The sequence below is a fragment of the Electrophorus electricus genome, chromosome 10 (assembly GCF_041902795.1).
Source record: "Electrophorus electricus isolate QZ-2024a chromosome 10, ASM4190279v1, whole genome shotgun sequence".
NCBI lineage: Eukaryota > Metazoa > Chordata > Actinopteri > Gymnotiformes > Gymnotidae > Electrophorus > Electrophorus electricus.
In genome coordinates, this window is record NC_137506.1 from 18,969,298 (window position 1) to 18,990,238 (window position 20,941).

At 39.0% G+C, this 20,941-nt stretch overlaps 1 protein-coding gene across 2 annotated transcripts in view; it reads right to left on the reverse strand.

The window, feature by feature from the left end:
• Positions 1 to 20,941, reverse strand: part of alk (ALK receptor tyrosine kinase) — a 236,713-nt gene that overhangs the window by 30,350 nt on the left and 185,422 nt on the right. Inside the window, exons 5-8 of one of the 2 annotated variants that reach the window (XM_027020557.3) lie at positions 16,934 to 17,061; positions 4,487 to 4,612; positions 827 to 961; positions 400 to 500 (exon numbers count right to left, since the gene is read on the reverse strand). In XM_027020557.3, coding sequence (XP_026876358.3) covers positions 400 to 500; positions 827 to 961; positions 4,487 to 4,612; positions 16,934 to 17,061 — 490 coding nt within the window. The remainder of the gene's footprint in view (positions 1 to 399; positions 501 to 826; positions 962 to 4,486; positions 4,613 to 16,933; positions 17,062 to 20,941) is intronic. The other variant, XM_081721954.1, reaches the window with a different exon arrangement.

A 20,941-nucleotide genomic window follows, 5' to 3' on the forward strand; every position in this document is an offset into this window, starting at 1 on the left:
TAAATCATAATTATATGCACAGCATCTCAGCATACTATAAGAGAATCAATTAATCAACTCATTTCAATTAGCACTGACATTTTATCAAGCAGGACTTTGGCACATTAATCACACAAACTCCTCTCATCTTGCAGACCTGCCACTACCCATATCTATGCTAAAAAACAATATCAAAAATCATTACGCAACACCTTTCTAATGACCACAAGCATTGTTGGCTGTGTGCTGTATACTTAAATGACAGTGGAATACATTTGCCAGCAATCTGAATCGAGGTCTGCTGGAAAGTGCTCTAAGCACAATTTCCTCTGAGATGCGTACAAAGCGGGCAGCAGAGCAGCACAGGCAGCTCTACTTGGCATGCCTGTGGAATGCACAATAACAGTGCCGTTCTCTTACCATGCATGGAGCGTTCCGCAGGGGATAGAGGAAGAGAGGGCTCCGTACAGAAACAGACCCCTGCTGACCTTTGGATTGACTCTCTACTGCCAAAACAGCCCCTGCCAGGCAACACGACAGACATACACGAAACACGTCCAAAAGAAATGAACTCTGCACAGGCACTGTAATATGGAAAGATAATGGATTATAACAGATTTGAATTTGGTTTGAGAATTCAAAGTGGTTAGCCATCATAAAGTCAAATGTAGACTGCCATGCAAAAAAACAAACAAACAAACAAATAAGTCAGCTTAAGGGAAATGTGAATGTTCTAAAAACTTATTTTCTAAATTGTAAGATCTAAAATGCCTACTAGCATAGCTTATAAGCTATGTTTCTGAATGAAGCCTGTATTTTTAATGAAGTCAGTTTTGGAGGTCGTTACCTGATGATGGACAGCTGTTTCTGAGCCCTTTGGGCAGGGACAGGTGGACCCTCCTGTAAGGACTTCTGCTTGAAACAGACTGCCATCCACAATCACCCTCTTCAAAGGAACAGTAGCTGCCATTGAGGAACTGACCTGGACGGACAGGTGAGACAGAAGAAGATAAAATGAGAAAAGCAGGTAGAATACAAAGCAGCCCAGGAGACGAGTAGAAACTGAAAGAGACAGAGATTAAGGGTGAGGCAAAAATATGGGCAAATTAATCCCAAGGCACTGGAGGCTGTGAGCTTTGGTGAAACAGACTGACCAGTCTTATGCTTCTTAAGAAGCAAAAGCATGAGAGGGACCTTTTAAACAACAGTTTTTTTTCAAATGACAATTCACTTTGAGGTGATGACAGAGCAAAAACAAGCGCCGGGTTTAGCCAGTGCCCAAGAGACACCCTTCAACAGACCCAGACTTCGCAGAAACATGCCATACCACCCAACCCTGCGAACCGATTGGCCCCAGGCATCAAGAAATCTGATACAGTACTCATGAAATTTGTCAGGACTGTTGGCTTTTAAGCATAAAACTACACTTACATCTCAGCAGACACTATTACCCAGCGTAACTTATATATGAATCAAATTGACAGCATGTACGCTCCCTGGGAATCAAACCTATGACCTGGGTGTTACTAGCACCATGTGCTACCAGGTGAGCTACACCTACTATGAGAGATGAAGGGATCACCAAAACAAAACAAATAATACCACCAATGTCTAACTACTGGCCTGGGCCAGTAGACTGAGCCTCTTGTTGCAGTCCTTACCAACATTACATTTCTGAAAGAGAAAAAAAAAAAGACAGAATCTGGTGTCATGCCATAGGGTATAGTTATCCACTACAAAGCCAGCGTAAAACATAAAGAAGACAGACTGAAGATAGCTGTGTTTTTTTTTTCTTTCTTTTTTTTCTTAGAGGCAGGCTTAGTCTGAGTTTTGGCAAAGTCGAGTTCAGTAGGCTGCTGTCTGTTGCTGCTAATAAAAAACACTAAAAATGGATTCCCAGCCAACCCCTGTGTTTTGCCTGTCAGCCACCACAATCTGCTTTATAATGTTCCCACGGGAGAACCAGTAAAGCTCTACATATAAAGTTGAGATGTGCTCGATGAGACAGTCTGAATCAGACCTGCAGTGTGTTCCAACCTCTGGACTATTGCTAAAATACAAGTGGACATATTCCCAGGGGGCCCCAGGGATTGGTGGGCCACACAGAGGCTGGGTGGTTTGAGGTGAGCGGTGTAAATGAATAATGCCAGGTTGCGTAAAAATAAATACATTTTATTAAAAACATTTTTTAAATACTTTAATTATCTATAATCAATAACACATTGATTTGAGCCCCATCAAATTTTCCAGTTTTTAACTATTTTCTTTTGTTTTGTCCTCTAACGTTGCCAATATGCTTAAATTGAAGTTTATTGCTTCTGCTGTGTAGCGTTGATCTGAGAGGCAGGATTCAAGAGTGCCTAATCACTCGTCGAGGTGAAGTGAGGCAGTACGACACTGATGACCATTAACCGAGAGAGTGTAAACACATCGACCCAACTCAGTGCCATCCTTCAGCCCAGAACAGGATCAGGAGAAGAGCTTCCGAGAGAAATGCGCTGACAGGAGGGGACACTCTCAGTGAGTGGAAATTCATCAGGAAAGATCACTTCATTCATTCCTCTCCTTTGTTCTCTTATTTAAAATTCTCATGACAGTATCTTGGGTGTGCTGTATAGAAAACTCACTGATTCATAAGGTGTTAGCACTATGGATAGGCTATGTAAAATTGCTTGGGGATGTAGTTACTATGTATGACACATTAATAACACATTCTCTCTGAAAGTCTTAATTACAGGACTGAATGACCCTTTTGTGGATTAAATTCAGGTCATTATCCCTGACAAACAGAGTAACCAACTTCCTCCCCCTCTTTTTATAAAAAAGGCAAAGTAATGAACATTTTTTCTGGTAAAGGTCAAGTTTGTAAATGGCTTGGTCAGGTTGAGTCCAAATTCTAAATGAATGTTAAAGGGGAAGCAAACGAAAGATTAATTGAAAACAGTATGTTCTGGCATATTCAATAATAAAATCACTTGACAGAAGCCACTGTAAAGATTTATCAATGTCACAAAAACTAATTTGTTAATTTGCCGTGGTTTATTGACAGTGGCACTGTCACAAATGTACAGCATAATAAAATGTTGGTCACGCACTTCTGAGTCAGATTGAGCTGTCACTGTCGTGTCATATGGTGACATTCATTTAAATTTTGTCTTTTAAATGCAGCAGATCCAGTTTCTCTTTTAACTCCCCTTCTATCACCACCATCATGAATATTACTGCTCCGGAGCAGGTGATTTAATCATGGATGGTAACTGCAATGATGGGTTTTAAATTATCAGTTACCTGATAAGAATATGCTCACACATTATCTGATAACTTATACATGCTCATGTATCACGACTGGTGAAATGTAGATAAGACAAACTAAGAAAGGCTTTTTTTTCATTGGTATGAGTATTCTTGTTATATGTGTTACATTGTGTTATGTTTAATGTAGTGTTGTAAGACCCTATTTACTGAGGAAAATGCTTTTGAAGTTAAACACATTTTGTGTAGCCTAACACATGCAAGGTCTATTAAATGGCATTTAACTCTATTACGCAAAGCTTTTAGAGCACAGTTGTGTTTGTACACCCTGGACCGTTTTCCCTCCCTGTCCTCTGGCTGGATCACCTTTCCCTTGGTGTTCCAGTATCTCATGGATAACAAATTAAGTACTGGGTGTAGCTATGCCTAAATGCAGGAAAAGAGTGTGGAAAAAACAATTCCTGATGACCAGCGAGTGTACAGGACAGAAAGACCCAGAGCTAGAACTAACTTTCCATCTTCTAGAATCTCTGTTATGCTTGGGTTTTCAAAATATTGGCCTCATGAACGATACATACAAATGCAGTGACTGCACTCAGTTGTGTTGCTGGATCTTAATACACACATTTAACAAATCCCATGAGTGACAAGTTTGACAACAGCAGAACGGACGAGGCCCTTCCACAGAAAAGGAGCTCCTGTGCACATGTCCCTGCCAAGAGGGAAAACAGAAGCTGCCTCGGGGTCTATGGATAATATGTCTATGAGAGAGACGGAGAGGGATGTCAAGCTAGTCCCACACATTAACTGCATAGCTTCATGCATTCAGAGGACAGTCATTTCACTTTTGTGTGCATTAAGAAAGAAACAATTTTGCAATGCTGACAAGCAATGCAAACAAATACATAAACCTCTTGTCCAGCTAGGCTGCAGTAGTTCAAAGCAACAATGCAGCAGGAGTGAGAGAGAAAGAGAGACAGAGAATGAGAGAGAGAGAGAGAGAGAGAGAGAGAGAGAGAGAGAGAGAGAGAGAGAGAGAGGTATATGTTGGGTGAAAATGGATCATAGCAGTGTGAGTGCACTGCAGAGCACTGCATGCACTGCAGAGATCGGGGTCCAGCCTGGGAGCACTAGGTCCAGCTACTCAAAAGGCTGACGCTGTGGCTACATTAGAGAGCCACTGCCCTTTGACCTTGGCTCTCTGCGCTCAGCCTAGCTCCCGGAGGAGGACTGCATGCACCAGAGCGGAACTCACGACAGGCCTCGCCCTCATCATCTCCCAGCGGACAATCAGGGGTGAAGTCACACAGCTGGCCCAGGCTGATCTCCTGGCCCTGTCTGCAGTGATAGTGGCCCTCCAGGGTGACATTCCGAGAGCTCTCTAAATGGTGGGAGAGGAGGCAGAGACACACGTGCGTGCACACACACACACACACACACACACACACACACACACACACACACAGTCAACACAAAAACTCTAACACATTACTACATGATTAGAAAAAATCGACCTTTCTAGTACAGGTTAGAAGGTGACATCAGTGACTGGCTGTGCTCCACTGGGATATAATACATTCAGCTCTTTTTGTGCTTGACATGCTTAACAGCACAGCCACTCTGTAAAATCATGGAGGATAACACTTGCTCCACATCTTTGCCAAGAGCATAAATTGTGTCCCACTGGTAAAAGCCTGTGTGTACAAACACAAAGACATCAAGTAAATGTAGCACGATCAGGAGTTGAAACAGCATTGAAATAAGACATAAAAACACTTAAAGGCAAAGTCACCAGTACTTTATAGCCAAGGGTGACAGGGAAGGACAGTTGGCAAAGCAAATTCAACCCAGTAGTAAGGGTAGAAAAAGCATTATCCTGTCCCATATAACATTTCAAGTTTAAGATTTAAGATTTAAAATGAGCCATTAGATTGAGCAAATGTGACAGTATCACACATCATAAGGCTACCATAAGGATAATAATACATTAATATGAACATGGTAGTGGAAACACATATTTAATCTTTTTTTTTGCATATGGAGTATTGCATCATGTGCATTAGGGAAGCTGTGAACAGTGACCCAGATAGGTAAAGTGAGGCAACCAGATTCATGTGCGTCTGCCTGATAGCATCGTAGAGTACTCTGCAGTAAAACTGGGAGTTTGCATATCTATGCAAATGGAAAATGGCAGACGGCTGTCTCTAGCTGTAAAAACGGACTGTTCACCTGACTGTGATAAAGAAGCGGAGCACCCAGAAAGAAAAAAGATCCACAAACTCACAGTTAGGAATCACATTTACTACAGTCTTAAAAAAAAGAAGAAAAGGCAGGGGAAAAAAAAAAGAAAAACAGACAAGTGAATTTATCATGTATCACTACTGTGATGCTGCCTGCCCTTGATCTTCTGATCCTTGATCTGGCGAATGACAGTTCTCCTAAGTAGGAGATGAAAGCGGAGCTGCATTCTCTCTCTGTCCATCTCTCTTGCTGTCTCTCTGTCTATCTTCCTTTGTCCATTTCTCTCTTTCTCTCCCTCTGTCCAACTCTCTTTCTCCTTCTCCATCCATCTCTCTCTGTCCATCACTCCTTCTCTCTCTCTGTCCATCTCTCTTTCTCTTTCTACCTGTCTCGCTCTGTCCATCTTTCTCTCTCTGTCAATTTCTTTCTCTTTCTGTCCATCTCTCTCTCTCTGTACATCTCTCTCTAGCTATCTAAGATAGCTATGCTCTAGTAGCCATGACACTTAAACTAATTAACACTTCCAAGCTTCATTTGATAAACAAGTAAACATGAGCAGGAGAACCATTACAAGTTGGCACAAATAATATTTCCTAAATGTTAGTATTGCACCAGTGACGTCTGCCTCACACCTTTTGTTCACTGAACTAGTCTGGAGCTCATGCTAGTTCACTCTCTCCTTTCTCCTACTTTCTCCTATCTAATTGACTCTTGTTCTCTCTTTTTTTATCTCCCTTTCCTTCTCTCTCTCTCTCTCTCTCTCTCTCTCTCTCTCTCTCTCTCTCTCTCTCATATATTGGTCCTTCAGGCTGCAGCAATATTTACATTCGAGTGAGCAAGACCCATCAGCTCATGTAATCGCCATGGTAATTAATGATCCTGCTTCAGCATGGCATGCTGGGCAAAAGAAGAAAAAAAAACTCTTAATATCTTATGAAGGGCAGAAATGGCAAAAAAAAAATCCAAGAAAACAAGCAATATAATCTCATGCTCCAATTGGCCGTTGAAGGAGAAGGTGTGATACTGAAGATTTACACAAGAATGTAAGGTTGTGGATATGGGGGCAAAAAGGCACAATGGCTTCTGTTACTAAAAATATTAAATCTGTCATGCTTTTGAGTTCCAAAATAAAATACATAAAGACAATGGATGAACAAATAAATAAACTAATAACCAAAAATATATATGCATCAGCATGAGTAATATGGGGTTTGACCACAGTCTCACACTTCATGGGCAGTAGTTTGGTGCCTGTTATGAGTGCATTCATTCAGACAGGACAGTCGAACCAAATGTCTGTCTCCTGGTGACAACCTGGTGCGTGAATCCTTTGGTCAAGTACAGGATATATTGCCTGGCATAAATATTCTCATTGATTTTGCGTGTCTGTCCCACACATCATTACAGAGTGAGGAAATGAAAAGCAATGCGTTGAGGTGTGGAGTGTCACCTTCCCTGCTCTCTCCATGTGATACGCACAGACAGAACAGGCCAGTGTGAGAAGGTCACATCTGCTTTCCTCCCTGTATACTGGCTACTGGAATCTACAGGTGCTATGCCTCCCATTACCAGCAGGGGGTGATAAGCAGTCACAGTGGATTATGCGGACCTCGAATTCCAAACAGCACATCAGAGCCATGCATTATGACATTTTAAAAGGGGTGATAAAGCAGAGAGGTCTGCAGGTGATTACTGAAATGAAATGAAGTGATTAAAGAAACACATGTTCGTGGGCTTATGATGTGATACTACATGCAAGTCTTCTGAAACAGTCTTAAGTTATTAAAAGCATAATATCAAAACTATAGTAAGGCTAGCATATAAGTCCATATAATTTTCTACAATTTCTTGAAATTATTTTGACAATATCTGACAAATTCCCTCTATACATGATGCTGTTAAACACAGTGGCATTTAGAGTAAATTTACAGTTTATTCAAACATTACATTGAGGTGAAGTTCTCGTGAAGTAGAATCATTGTTTTTCTGAACATGGCCAGAAAGGTCAGAAAGGAGAAAACGCCTAAGTACAACCATCAGATGCAGTTAAAAAAGACTTTTTAAACATTCTTCTTTAAACGTTCAACTTGATTTGTTTACCCAGTGGCACTGTATGCTGTCGAAACAATGCACTGTGGTGGGCGGAGTTGGTGTTAAAGGCTCATCCTCTGGATGGCCAGTATTTCTCCATATTTAGCCATTCTTTTCCACAGACTCCATATGCATATTTCACATTAGTTCATGTATCACTCTTATTATTTCACATGTAAGTCCATAGCTAAAAGTTACGATTTTGTGCCTGTTGCTACGACCTTTCTGCTAGTTTTAATGTGCTCCCGAAATAACTGCACTTGCAGACTATATAATGGAATGAATTAATATCAAACTCCAACCTTAGACAATCCAAGGGTAAAGGCTGTTTTTGTTTCCAGTGAAAATGTTAAAGTATGACTAGCTAAAAACCTCCTCCAGGTAAATGTAAATAGACCTGACATTATTATATTTGGTCCCTCTGAGAGCTTACAAACTGTTGATGACAACTTGTTCTCTCTCTCCACAAATCTATCATTCTGTGTAGTCTTCTTTGACTCATCACTTAAGTTTACAAACAAATAACTTAGAAAGAAACATCAAATAACGGTCATGATGAGCAGATTTTATCACCTGATATGTATTGCCAAATTGAAACCAGTCCTGAGAATAAAAAAAACCTTTAAAGGTCTGCGAGCATCTGACCTGTTCTGTCACATCACAGAGGAAGTGCTAATATACAGCATATTTCAATATAACAGCACAAACTCAAGTGTGATATTGATATTATATCTAACAGTTCTACAACCACCCTTTATACGTTAACTGTAATACAACAACAATTTATGACTAGCTGCTTACATATTTTTTATGTCTCCACCAACACACATATTTTAGCAACTGGACTGGTGCTGAACTGTTGCCAAGCAACTCAAACATTTTCCTGCACACTAGCTTGCTACTTACTGTAGGTCTACGTTACTGCGGACTGCTGTACATTTATCTGCATGTTGCCATTTATGGTCAATTTAGTGGCATATGTGATTCTGCAGAGTTAACAGCTTGATCTGACACTACATTGCTCCATTGTTCCCTGCTGTCCATGGCTAGTTTCCAGCAACTTTTAATGAGCTTCTTTCATCCCCTTGTCCTCTCTTGATGACCATTCATAATTTAACTCAGATGTCATTTGTAGAAATATGTTAATGTTGTGGTGAAAAGTTTGTTACAGTCTAAGGCAGGCAACGATGATTAATATGAGTAATTCAATTAACATACCTGTAAAATTATACACATGATACACATATAGTCAAAGGTCCCAGTGGTGTTATATGATATATCAGCACTATATGTCCCCTTCCTCATTCCATCCCCCCTTATCTAAGACCGAAGTGCATTTGCAGTTAGAATTAAGATTTCCTTCTGAAAAGTATGAAAATGCATGAATTTTGTGAATTCTGTGAATCTCAGAAAATGAATGCACTGACCTATAAACAATCTACAGTTAAGGTAACAAGAATTCCCTTGGTGATTACTTATAATCCTATAAATAAAACAGTGACAAATATTATACTTCAGGATGATGCACATCCTCCACTAATCTCCTACAGATGAGACAAAAACATCAAAGACGTGCTTGTTCAAGAGTAAGATAAATGACCATTCGGATAATAACTGTGGTACTGTTGCCTGCAACCGGTCTAGATGTGCTACATGTAAATTTATTAACACAGCCACTAAAATAACTAGCACAAAATAATAAATTATTATCACCCAGTCCTCCTCATGCATCACTGCGGTAGATGTATTCAGAAAAACGAAGACAATGCTTGTTGATTTATTTATTTATTTTGAACATCTTCAGACAATCAGAACTGTGGATTTGTCGTTAGTGTTAAGACCTTTTAATTTGAATGGACGTTGCATTAATGACATATCTGTTTGCGCTGCCAGTTGTTGCTATGGCAGCAATGAAGTTAGGAAACTAGGAACTGATCTACACTCTCTGAATCGCAGAATGTCAGGGAATTAATGTTATGATTTAACCACCTACTTTTTCTACTATACACTGGTTCCTCCTCCTAGAACTTCAGAAGCACTTTGCTTGCACAGCTCATGAAGGACCTTTGTCCTTCATATATAATAATATTTATATTTGGTCATTATATCATTTCTGAAACAAAAAATCTAATGGTGGCTTTTTGCAGATTTTTATACAGTACTGTATATGTGCATGTATGTATGTATGTATGTATGTATGTATGTATGTATGTATGTATCTATCTACATACATATATACATACATACATACATACATATATATATATATATATATATATATATATATATATATATATATATATATATATATATATATATATATATATATATATATCACACACATGCACTTTATCACACTTTTAAAGCAATTACTGACTAGTGCATCCATGCTCCTGTAAAACATTTGGTTATAAGTTTCCTTTCAGAAGGTAGCAGAGTCAATGATGAGGTAGAGCATGCAGATTTTCACATCTGACTTCACGTTCATTGATGCTTGACTATGCTTTCCTTTAGGCTCTTATCTGTTCATTTATACCTTCCTTCCTTCCTGTGACCTTTCCATTCTCAGTCTGCTCACTTCCTTTCCTTTTAAAACATCACTGATCCATTTGTTAATTAGAGGAACATGGGGCATGTAATTTGCTTGATATAACATAAAGTGAATTTATGTCTTCAGTTTATTCAGGTATTTGTTGAACTCTGGTCAGTGCAAATATTTAAGCACTAAAGAAGCAGCGAGAGATGAAAGATTTACAATGGAGAGAGTCTGAAGATGAATGGTCGCAGATTACACTCTACACTCCCTCAGGCCAATTGACTGAAGAGGGGGCATCCATTTAGGAATTCAATTAACTGTACTGAGCCACAGTTGATTGGCCAGCAAAGAGCCATGCCATCATCTCTCTTTGTCAGAGTATCTTACAGTGGAGCACACAGGTTTAAGAGCAATAAGAGGGAGGACTTTGAGGAGAGATGATTCAGCCTTCCATTTTTTCTAGTGGTTCATGACTTTATTTTGAGAGACAATTCAGTTTGCAAACAACGCATGATTGAGGCAAAGGGAGAGAAAATAAGATTTTGTGATGTAGAGCTTGAGGGCACAGAGGGCACTCATTTGGATTCATACTTGAGCAATGTATGAAACTGCTGTTACAGAGACTGCCCACCTTATAACACAATACATACTTAAGCAACACTAGAAAAACAACTATAGCTATTTTTAAAGCAATTTACTGAATACTCAGACTCTAGTAGGTCCTTTAAATTATTGTTGCTTTTACCTTGCATGTCAATACATTTTCAAAATGGGGACTATAACATCGAAACACAACATTCCATGATAAAAAGATCACGGAAAGACCACAGGCACAGAGCAATGGGACTGTCACTCTACTCCTTGGTTCTGCAGAGGTGGTGAAGTCCTTTAATTCTATGGTGGCCTAACCCTTTCTTTCACTTGAAAATGCTACACAATGTTATCTTTGTTCCCTTTCAGTCATGAGACCTACACATAAAAGATTAAAGAAATATAAAATATCATATATATATATATATATATATATATATATATATATACTCTCACTAAGCACTTGTGAGACCATTATTCTGTTGTGTGGAGGACAACCTCTTAGCACTGCATTGTATTCATCTGTATCTTCATCTGTATATTTGGACCACCACAAAAAAAGAGAGCAAGATACAGATGAATACAATGCAGCGCTAAGAGGTTGTCCTCCACACAACAGAATGATGGTCTCACAAGTGCTTAGTGAGAGTGCCTGAAGGCTAAGAAGAGCAAGCATGAATTAAAGAAGGATGGGTGCTTGTGAGTGAAAAAAGGGGAGAAAGACTCAGAGCATTCCTGCATCCTCTGCTAATTAAGGTTGCTCTTACCTTGAAGGCTGACATAAATTAGGCTTTGCATTGTCCTCAGCCATTTCCTCACCTCTGGGAGCAACTGCATTATGCTGACATGATAATCGATGGTTCGAAAATAAATAAACATACAAAGTGGTGCAAATTACAGCCCTGGAATGGATGCCTAATTAAACAGTGACCAAGGGGCACTGGTGTCTGTAGACATTGTAAATGTGCATGCTGCAGCAGCTCTGAAATGAATGCTGCACCATTGGATGGCTATGTTTGCTTAATGGCACTGTCAAGTGTCTCTGAACTGTTCCTTCACACCATAGAGCAACACCAAAGACTTGCTGTGTCCTATAAGACCTGTACCTACTGATTTATTAAAGTGCTGGAGGCAAGAGGCTTTGTCATTTATAATGGTGCCCTTTTAAAGGGAGGCAAATAAAAATAATATCAAACATTCTGGTAGCAATTAAATCCCTAACAATTTGTTTTCAGGCCATGATCTAACATTTTCCTAACAGCTGCTATTCACGGATAGCATTTGTGCTTGTAGGGCAATCATTGAAGTGCTAAATAACCACTGGAGTTTCTGGGCAGTCATTAATACAATGTTCAAATTGTCTCAAAAAAGTTTGAATAAAGTTGATTACGTAAGTGGTCTTGACAAATACCAGGCATCGGTACCATTCCAGTAACAACACATAGAATCAGGCCAGTTCAGTAGTAGCCATCTCCCATGTCCCAGTTTTGTGGTCAGCTTTTCCTTTTGCTTGCCAGAGCAGAAGATCAAGAGGAGACATAAGGATGGCACATAATTCATCAGTAATAACATATACATTTGTTTGTCACTGAGATGTGCATGTGGCAATAATAAAAAAAAGAAAAAAAAAAGAACCTGTAGAGTGCTATTATGGGTATCCTGTTAGGAAAATCAACCCTTATACATTAATAGGCAATAATAAACTCCAAGATAGCTGTTCTCTATGCAGCATTCAGAATGAACTCTAGGCACATTTTAGGCAGCCTTGAGCAAGTCTCACTCTGTAGCCAAGTCTTCCTCAAGAACCACTCAGCATAGTCCCTGTTGGAAGTTTGTCTGAACCCTTGTTCTCTGCTCGTCCATTCTTAGCACAGCTCATTTCTCTGCCGTCTCCTGGGTGAGGATGACCGATGGTTAGGGGGAAGCTTGCCATGCATGCGTACCCAACCTGTAGCTACGAAGTAATGGTGTCACACCATAATAAGCTCCTGAACCTGCACGGCTTAGTAGGCAGGAAAATAGATCAGGGAACATGAGGCTAGAAATTGAAATCCCAGATGGAGAAAGGTGCCACCATGAATAAATGTATATACTTTATCATGTAACTCAATGTAACAGGCGAAGAGAAATCTGTATATGGCATTTTCACAACCTTAGCATTTAACTGCTATTTTCTTTATTTACAAAGGTTGCATACACATTTTGTGACAATTATTTCTATATTGTCCTATGGAAACATGTTATAATTCGTGGCTAATTATGTGAAATAGCTCATTTCTAGATCATCTCCTTTGGGATTTTTGAGCATGTGATCATTACACCTTAAAACATTACAACACACACTAATTGGCATTTTGCAAGGCAAGGTGTGATTGTGAAATAAGTGCTTGCTCTGTGGAGTGCAGTACCTCAACAGAGCCCTGAAGAGATCTGGAGATCAGCTCTGCTGACGGCAGGTGTGAAAAAGGCAGTGAGCCGTGCTCCTCCTACCTCTACCATACCTTCTGACAAGGCACTTACTGCTCATTGCAAATGCTCTAGTGTGTGCATGCCTCTCTCTGATGGCAAACCATTCCAACGTATCAAATATTTCTTCTAAAAAAACATAAGTAGTCTAAAAATGTATAATTGCATATTAGAATACTCCAGTTTCACACCTTGTACAAACATCTATATGCAGCATAAGGTTTTGGACATCAGTCACAGTGACTTCCACAAGGATGTCTGGGTACTAGAAACTTTTACTGACTGTGGCTTATCTATCAGCAGGAAGTCATGCCCAATCTTTATAAGGAGCCTGATAGCTTGTACCTGTAATGACAGAGGATATTAAAGATAGCAATTTGACCATGTCTTTTCCTAGGTAGGTCAGATTCATTTGATCAACTCAGTAAAAAAGATAAAGCATCTGTGTTTAGGCTTGCTGATTTACAAAACAGGAACACTTGACATCTTTGTCCATGGGTTAAGACATGAACGGTGCACCAACTACAAAAAACACCCTGGGCAATCATTTACCAAACACACATACATTTCTTCCTTGTTATACAGGATTGCTCTGTGGACGAGGGCCAATTCCTGCAGTGCTTCTGTGAAACTAGATGACATTGTATTAAAACCTAAGAAGCTAAATACGTTCTAACCGATATGGTCAATGTTGGATGACATAAACTGCTCCTCTCTACAAGATTGGTTCACTGGTTCAGCATTACTAAGAGATGCTGCTGCTAAAGTCATTCGTCGGGCAGGGAGAAGAAATGAGCTGCTGAGAGCCCATCTTCCCCTCCCTCTGTGAGTGAGCAGTGCCTGTTAGCCACATTCACTTCAAAAACAAGACGAAAACAGAGACCTTGCAGACTTTGTCAAAATCATGCAGCAAACTGAACTCAGGCTGCTGAATATATATATATATATATATATATATATATATATATATATATATATATATATATATATATATATATATATATATATATATATAATATTTTTTTATTTTTTTATTTTTTTACAAAATATTTTTTAGCACATCAATGTGATCAAAATCATATTTACCAGAGGGTGAAACAGAAACAAATGGTGAGTAAGTTAACATTTTATGACAAGACAATCTCAATCTATGACAAGACAATCTATGACAAGACAATCTTCTCATAAATGTAAAATGTCCAGGACCCGAGGAGAAACAAACCTCTCTTGACAATGATACAAAGTACTGTTTTGCTGATAAAGTACAGTCTACCACATTTAAAAGTTTCTGTTATAATCAAGGAACTTAAACCTGCATACGTGAGCAATGTACTGAATTGGGTACATCAGTAAGCACATCAATAGCTAAATCAAGACATTTCGCCCTGACATTGTCTCCTGATTTACTAGAATATATTTAAAAAGTCTACAGAGTTAAGATGTCCATGCGGCAAAGCTCAGTGCAATGTGTGTATTTCACTGAAGTGGAAAACAGGCTGATTTCACACTCTTCTCACCTTTCCCCATGTGCATGCACACGCGAGCACACATACACACACACACACACACACACACACACACACACACACACACACACACACACACACACACACACACACACATACATGCACGCTTAGAAACCCCATCAAATGCACACCTTTCTGGATGGTAAATAATACAAGCTCTGATGGCAGATACTTGAGAAACACAAGGCTGACTGTGAAGCGTGTCGATCTGCTAATATCTGTCATGGGGAAAACTCTAAAGGACAAGCAGGCAGGCAGCACCAACAAAGGTACAGTACATGTCATGCCTCAGGGAAGTACATTGTGTCTGAGGAGTGGAGCTAGTGGAGGGGGGGGGGTTGATTGGCCAAACACAAGGAACTGGTTGGGCTCCAGAACTCTGGAACAATTAGAGATCTGTCTGCCTCTGAATTTGCATGACAAGTAGTGTGTTGTTCCATGTGGCCTGACATGCACAATTACCCCCATAGTTATTAAATTAGGAAGCACAAGGAAGACACAAAGAAGAGAAAGAGAGAGCATCGGGGGGGTTGGGGGGTACAAGTTATGTATGTTTACATGGAGCAGTTTCCAGTATGAACAAAGTAACAATTGTCAAACAAATCATCAAAAATGAGAATTGTTAATTATGTGATTATGATTCATGCAGATAACTAATGCAAGGTCCACAAATACTCAGCATGACTGAATGAATACTCCTTGCAACATATTTGTAAAACATATGTAGATGATCCACAGTCACAGAATGGTTTTAGAAAAATACTTTGACCTTCTTTTAAATGAAGTTGTCACCTTTCTATTCTCTTTTTGGATCTCAGGCAACCTGCCAGTATATCCCCATATCAGCAGTTTGGTGGGAAGGTGGAGGCAATGACTGAGTATGCTTGTAGGCTGAGTATTGGGATCTTCAGAGAAATGTCCTGAATTTCTGAGTGACTGCAGGCTATGAGATTCATCGTGTTTTGTCCCATGGTATGTAGAACGAAAGGATTCTTGGCACATACTCTGTCCAGCACAGCAGAGGGACATCACAACCCATACAGACACCGGCCCTGTGTTTTTTACATATATCTCCTGTACATGTTTTTCCACAATCCCCTGTTCAGATATGCAGTCAGCAACCAAAAAGATAGATTTGCAGACTGATAAAACACATCTGTTGCAAATTCCTCTATAGCTGCTTATATCTCACTGAATGGTCTCTAAATCTTATTCATCTTTTTATAGATGGAGCTTTGAAATTAATTTAGAGTGATCTATTGATCATTTGCACTGTGACTACTAAAATTCACTCTATGGTTGCAAAATAACACATGCATGCTTTCAGTTGGTTAACAGGTTAATATATTATACATGTAATACAGATCATTGAATGTGTGACACAGAAAACACAGGCCTTTTATCACAAACTTTGCAATATAAACAACCCCTCATAATTGATATTAATCTCACATTGATCTGTTTTGCTTTCACTGCATCCAGATTTTTTTTTGAATCTCTCACAAAACAGATGGAATGTGCACAAAAGTTCACAAGGAAACAGATTGAATTAGATTTTTGTGTCCTCAATGACTTGTCTTTGTTTGTGTGTGCGTGTTTGTGTGTGTGTTCTCAATGTCTGGTCTTTTTTTCTTGTTTACTGAACATCAGTATGATATTATTGATGAAGGTAGTCTTTTTCATTTATTTGGCTGTCCTTGCAGTTTTTGACCTAAAGGAAAACTGGTAGAACCTTATGGGCTCCGAAAAAGGAAGAAGATTCTGGGAGTTGAGATGCCAGTTAATGCTAAACAATGGCTGGTGAAAGCCTATCTTAAGGGAGAGGGGCTACTTCAGTAAATCTCACAGTGGATCATATAATATTCTATCAGCTTTAGCCCACTCAGCAAACAATCCGTGCTCATGTTATGGTCAAAATAATATAACCACTTCAGGTACTTCAGTACCATCCAGTATGGCTCAAATGAAATCAATAAAGTCTCCTTCCTATTTCATAGACAACTTAATACATATACTCTAATGACAGACATAGAAGATGTGAAAATAAGTCCAAAGTCATTCAAAAAGTTATAAAACAATATGGGCACCATCTACATCAAAGAACTGGGAGCCAGGTCCAAAGAATCTGTGTTTTGCTTTCTTTGAAACTGACAGTGATATTGTTTCTAAATGTGAGTATTTAGGCAACAAAGGACAACACATCAATTTCACCCCATATTAAAGGCTAAAAAAGCTTAAACAGCTCTCTTACCCATGGTGCAGTTGGTGATGAAAAGAGGGTCATAAGTCGCAGTCTCCAACTCGCCAGGCTGGTTGTAGCTGGAGGATACCCTGAAGGGTTTGGCCCGGGCACCCAGGCTGAGGTGTACCACCGCCCAGCTGCCAAGGAAAGAGAGAACCAGCAAGATGAACACCAGGAGCAGGCAGCCGGGCCGGCAAAGAGCCCATATTGGGCTGTGTGGGGTGAGGGCAGGCGCCGAGAGATTTTCCTCCCCCCGGCTGAGCTCAGCCACCTCCGGTGAGCTGGTCGAAGGTGAAGCTTGGCTACCTGACACCAATCCTGTCCCCTCTGCCATTTTCGAGTCGCTCACTCCCACTGTGTCATGCATGCCCTGTTGTGGCCAGGCTGTTGAAGCCATGGCAGGACACTCTCTTGCTGGCATTGTGAGCCCAGCTGTGTTACAGCGGGGTGTGTACACGCACTATCCTACAACAGCTCCCTATATACACCCACACATGGATGGAGTGCTGCTCAGTGACCTGCCTTTCTGTGTGCTTAGACAAACATCAGCCTCTCAGAATGTATTCAATTCTCGTGCTAATTTTATTAAGCAAATTAAATAGATTTCAGTTTGTCTTCAGGCTAGTAACCAATAATTTTACTTCCCTGCTTCAGTACTGCCTCCCTCCCACCGATACCCTCTCCCTCCCTCACTCCCTCCCTCGGAACATCCTCCACCCCCTTCCCTCCCTTTGTTCACCTGACCACTGTGTAATGCAGACTTGTTAGCAGGTCTCTAATCTCAGCACCGGATTTGCACTGATGTCTGATGCACTCAAAGTGAATTAGCACCGAGAGGCTTGACAAAGTGGTATCGTTAGGCTGATGCTTGTCTAAATGCATGCACTGGCCCTCAGCATGTGCCAAAACTAAAACACAAAATACAAGAAAGAGAGATGGAGAAAAGGACAGACAGACAGTGCGAGAGAGAGAGAGAGAGAGAGAGAGAGAGAGAGAGAGAGAGAGAGAGAGAGAGAGAGAAATATCTGTCATGTGCTAAACACTCAATGAGAACATAGAACACTGGACTCTTTTGATGTCAGAGCTGTTTTTAGTGACCCCTTTCTGATGGGTAGATTCAATAGAAGCTTAAAATAATTATTTTGTGTTATGGCAATGACAAAAGGTCATGCTCATAGCTATATCTGATCTCATATGTAAAGGTCCTGCACACAACTATATCTGATCTCATATGTAAATAACCATGTGGAGGTAATTTAATTTTTATCATGAAAGTATGCACTGGTTTTCAGCACATTATTTTGATGATATCCAAGATAAGAAGCAATATGTTGTATAATTATTGTAAAATTTAATGCATTAACATTAGGATGACATTTGACCATCCTCAGACATGAACCTCAAATTAGTTCAGTGAGACATGCACACCCTTCCACATACACATATCTTCACCCACACATGCACATATGAAGAAACAAACAAACAAAACAATAACAACAACAACAAAAACAGTCAAAGAAATTAACAAACTCTTCCAACTCCCAACTGCAAGAATGGTGCATAATTTCAAAGGTGAATAATTATAAATTTAGCACTGATCTAAGATTACTCTTTGGTACAATAATTAATAATACTAGTGTAATAATTTTCTCCACTTTGGGCAATGCATGGTGTAAAGGTCATTTATCCAACAAACCCCTTAATCACAATAATGTTCACATTTAAATATATTCTAGGAAAATAAAATAAATAAATAAAACAAACTGACCATCTATTTATGTCTACACAAAGGTTCATCTGTTTATCTATTTGATTTTTCCTTGGCCTCAATCTTTTTTTTTTCTTTTTTTGGATGGGGCTGTGAGTAAACACCCAGCCTTGATTTTATGTTTGTATGTGAGAAGTATGAGAGGAAATGGCTGAATGCACAGGAAATACAACAGAGGAAGCCCTGAGGCGACCATTTCAAAACAGAAAGAAACAGAGCTGCAATTCTGAAATACCACCAAGACCGCCAATCTTTTTCTGAAAAAAAAGAGTCTTCTAAATCTGAATTCAGGGTGGTTTAAAATGCTTTCTTATATGCAATATAACCAGTGGTAGAAGTTCAAATGACTATCTAATTTTTAAAGTCAAATAGAATAAATATGATTACACTACATTGATAAACCACAATGTGACCTTCTAATGCAATAGTTAAAATGAACACTGTATGGTGTTACATGTCTGTCTGGCACTGTGCAAATACATTACCTGCTAAAATGACTAATTACTGTATTCATTTTCTGAACTAATTCATTTTTAGACAATTATAATGAAAAACAGAGAAAGATAAAAGAAAGAAAACGCCTTCTCATCCTCTCTTCCTTACACCAGGATAAGCATCTGTGGTTTTCTGTAGCACCTCAATTAAATGTTTTGATCGAATTAATCATGTTTCCCATGAGACTTCCTCTAACTCAGAATAAAAGTCTCTTATGCAAGTTTTATTAATACGACAAATAAGCAGCGCTGCTGATACCATTTTTCATTACCATTCTCATTATATCTTCCATAGTTATTCCTGCAGTCTGGGTTAGGGCTTGCCTTCCTGCCTGTATGCTTTCATGTTGGCACTTGATCATTAAAAATAATTCCACTCAATTCCTGAGCATAGAGAATGGCTATCTGAGGCCAATTTATTTGATGCCACATCAATTGGCTATTGGGTGTTACAGATGGGCCATGGTTTATTTGGATTCGTGCTTGATTACTAATGTCACAGCTATCAGTGCATAGTATGCTTCTTTGCCCTATTCATTCACACCTTTATTTATCTCCACTGAGAAACACAAAGCTAAAGACTGTTTAGTGATCAGGGAGAGGATTCTTAAAGTGTAACAAGATTACACACCAAAAAAGTAATAACATGTTCGCTTTAGTATCAAGCAAGCCACTGTCAAATACGTGAACTCAGAATTTATTGCAGGACGTAGAATGGAAATGGAATGGAAAGCTGTATTTACCTTGGCATAATTAAAAAAAGAGAGCTACATGGAACTGACATACCATGAATCTTGAACTTTATCTTATTCAAATGTAAATCCCACATAAAAACGACAGGGTCATAAAATGGACCAATTCCAAAAACCCTAGACAGATATGTAGCTGTTCCATCTTAATATTTACACCCTTAAATTTTGTTTATATAACCACAGAGGTTAATTTTATTGTCTGACTCCCATTCAAATCCTACATTGTATAAATCTAGCTATAATATAAACTGAATCTTTGTCAATCTCTGTCATATAACCCAAATTTCAAATGTTATAGTTCATCAACAAGACATAGGTTAACACAGAAGCTAACTAGCTAGTTCAGAGAGATCACTCTATAGCTCGCTTATTCTAGCTAATGTTTTGGACATGTAGTCAATCTGTTAATCAGTTTTGTTTGAGAACTGAAATATCATCCGAAGCAAACCTATATGATCCTACGTTACATAAATGCTCCATAGTTCACCTTTCCCAGTTAGCTAGAGACTGATTTTGACCTGTTGATTGTGTGAGCCAAACCTCACCTGGGCATTTGTTTTCCCTGACCAAAGTCACATACCTTCTAATTAGATATCAGAGAACAATTTAAAAGTACGTAATACATACTGTACATTCTAGGGCACATTAAATGCCTTAAAATGCTACTAGGGCACGTTTAATATCTTAAACCACCATAAAGGAAAACAACATGTTACAGTTGTGCTAATTCTAGGTTTGAAATGATCTTATCACTCCTAATGTTGGCATGTATTTTTATTATATATTTTTGCAATTATGCACAAGCCAAACAATTGACAACAAATATGACTTTAAAATGCATGCAATTCTTCATTCTTAATATATACTAATATCTAACAATATCAGTATCATTCCATAGATCACTTCCAAATTAAGTAAATAAACACAAGACATAAGAAATACATTTTAAAAATGAATAGAGATTTTTATAAAGCTGAAAGTAATTATAAAGGAATGCCTTACT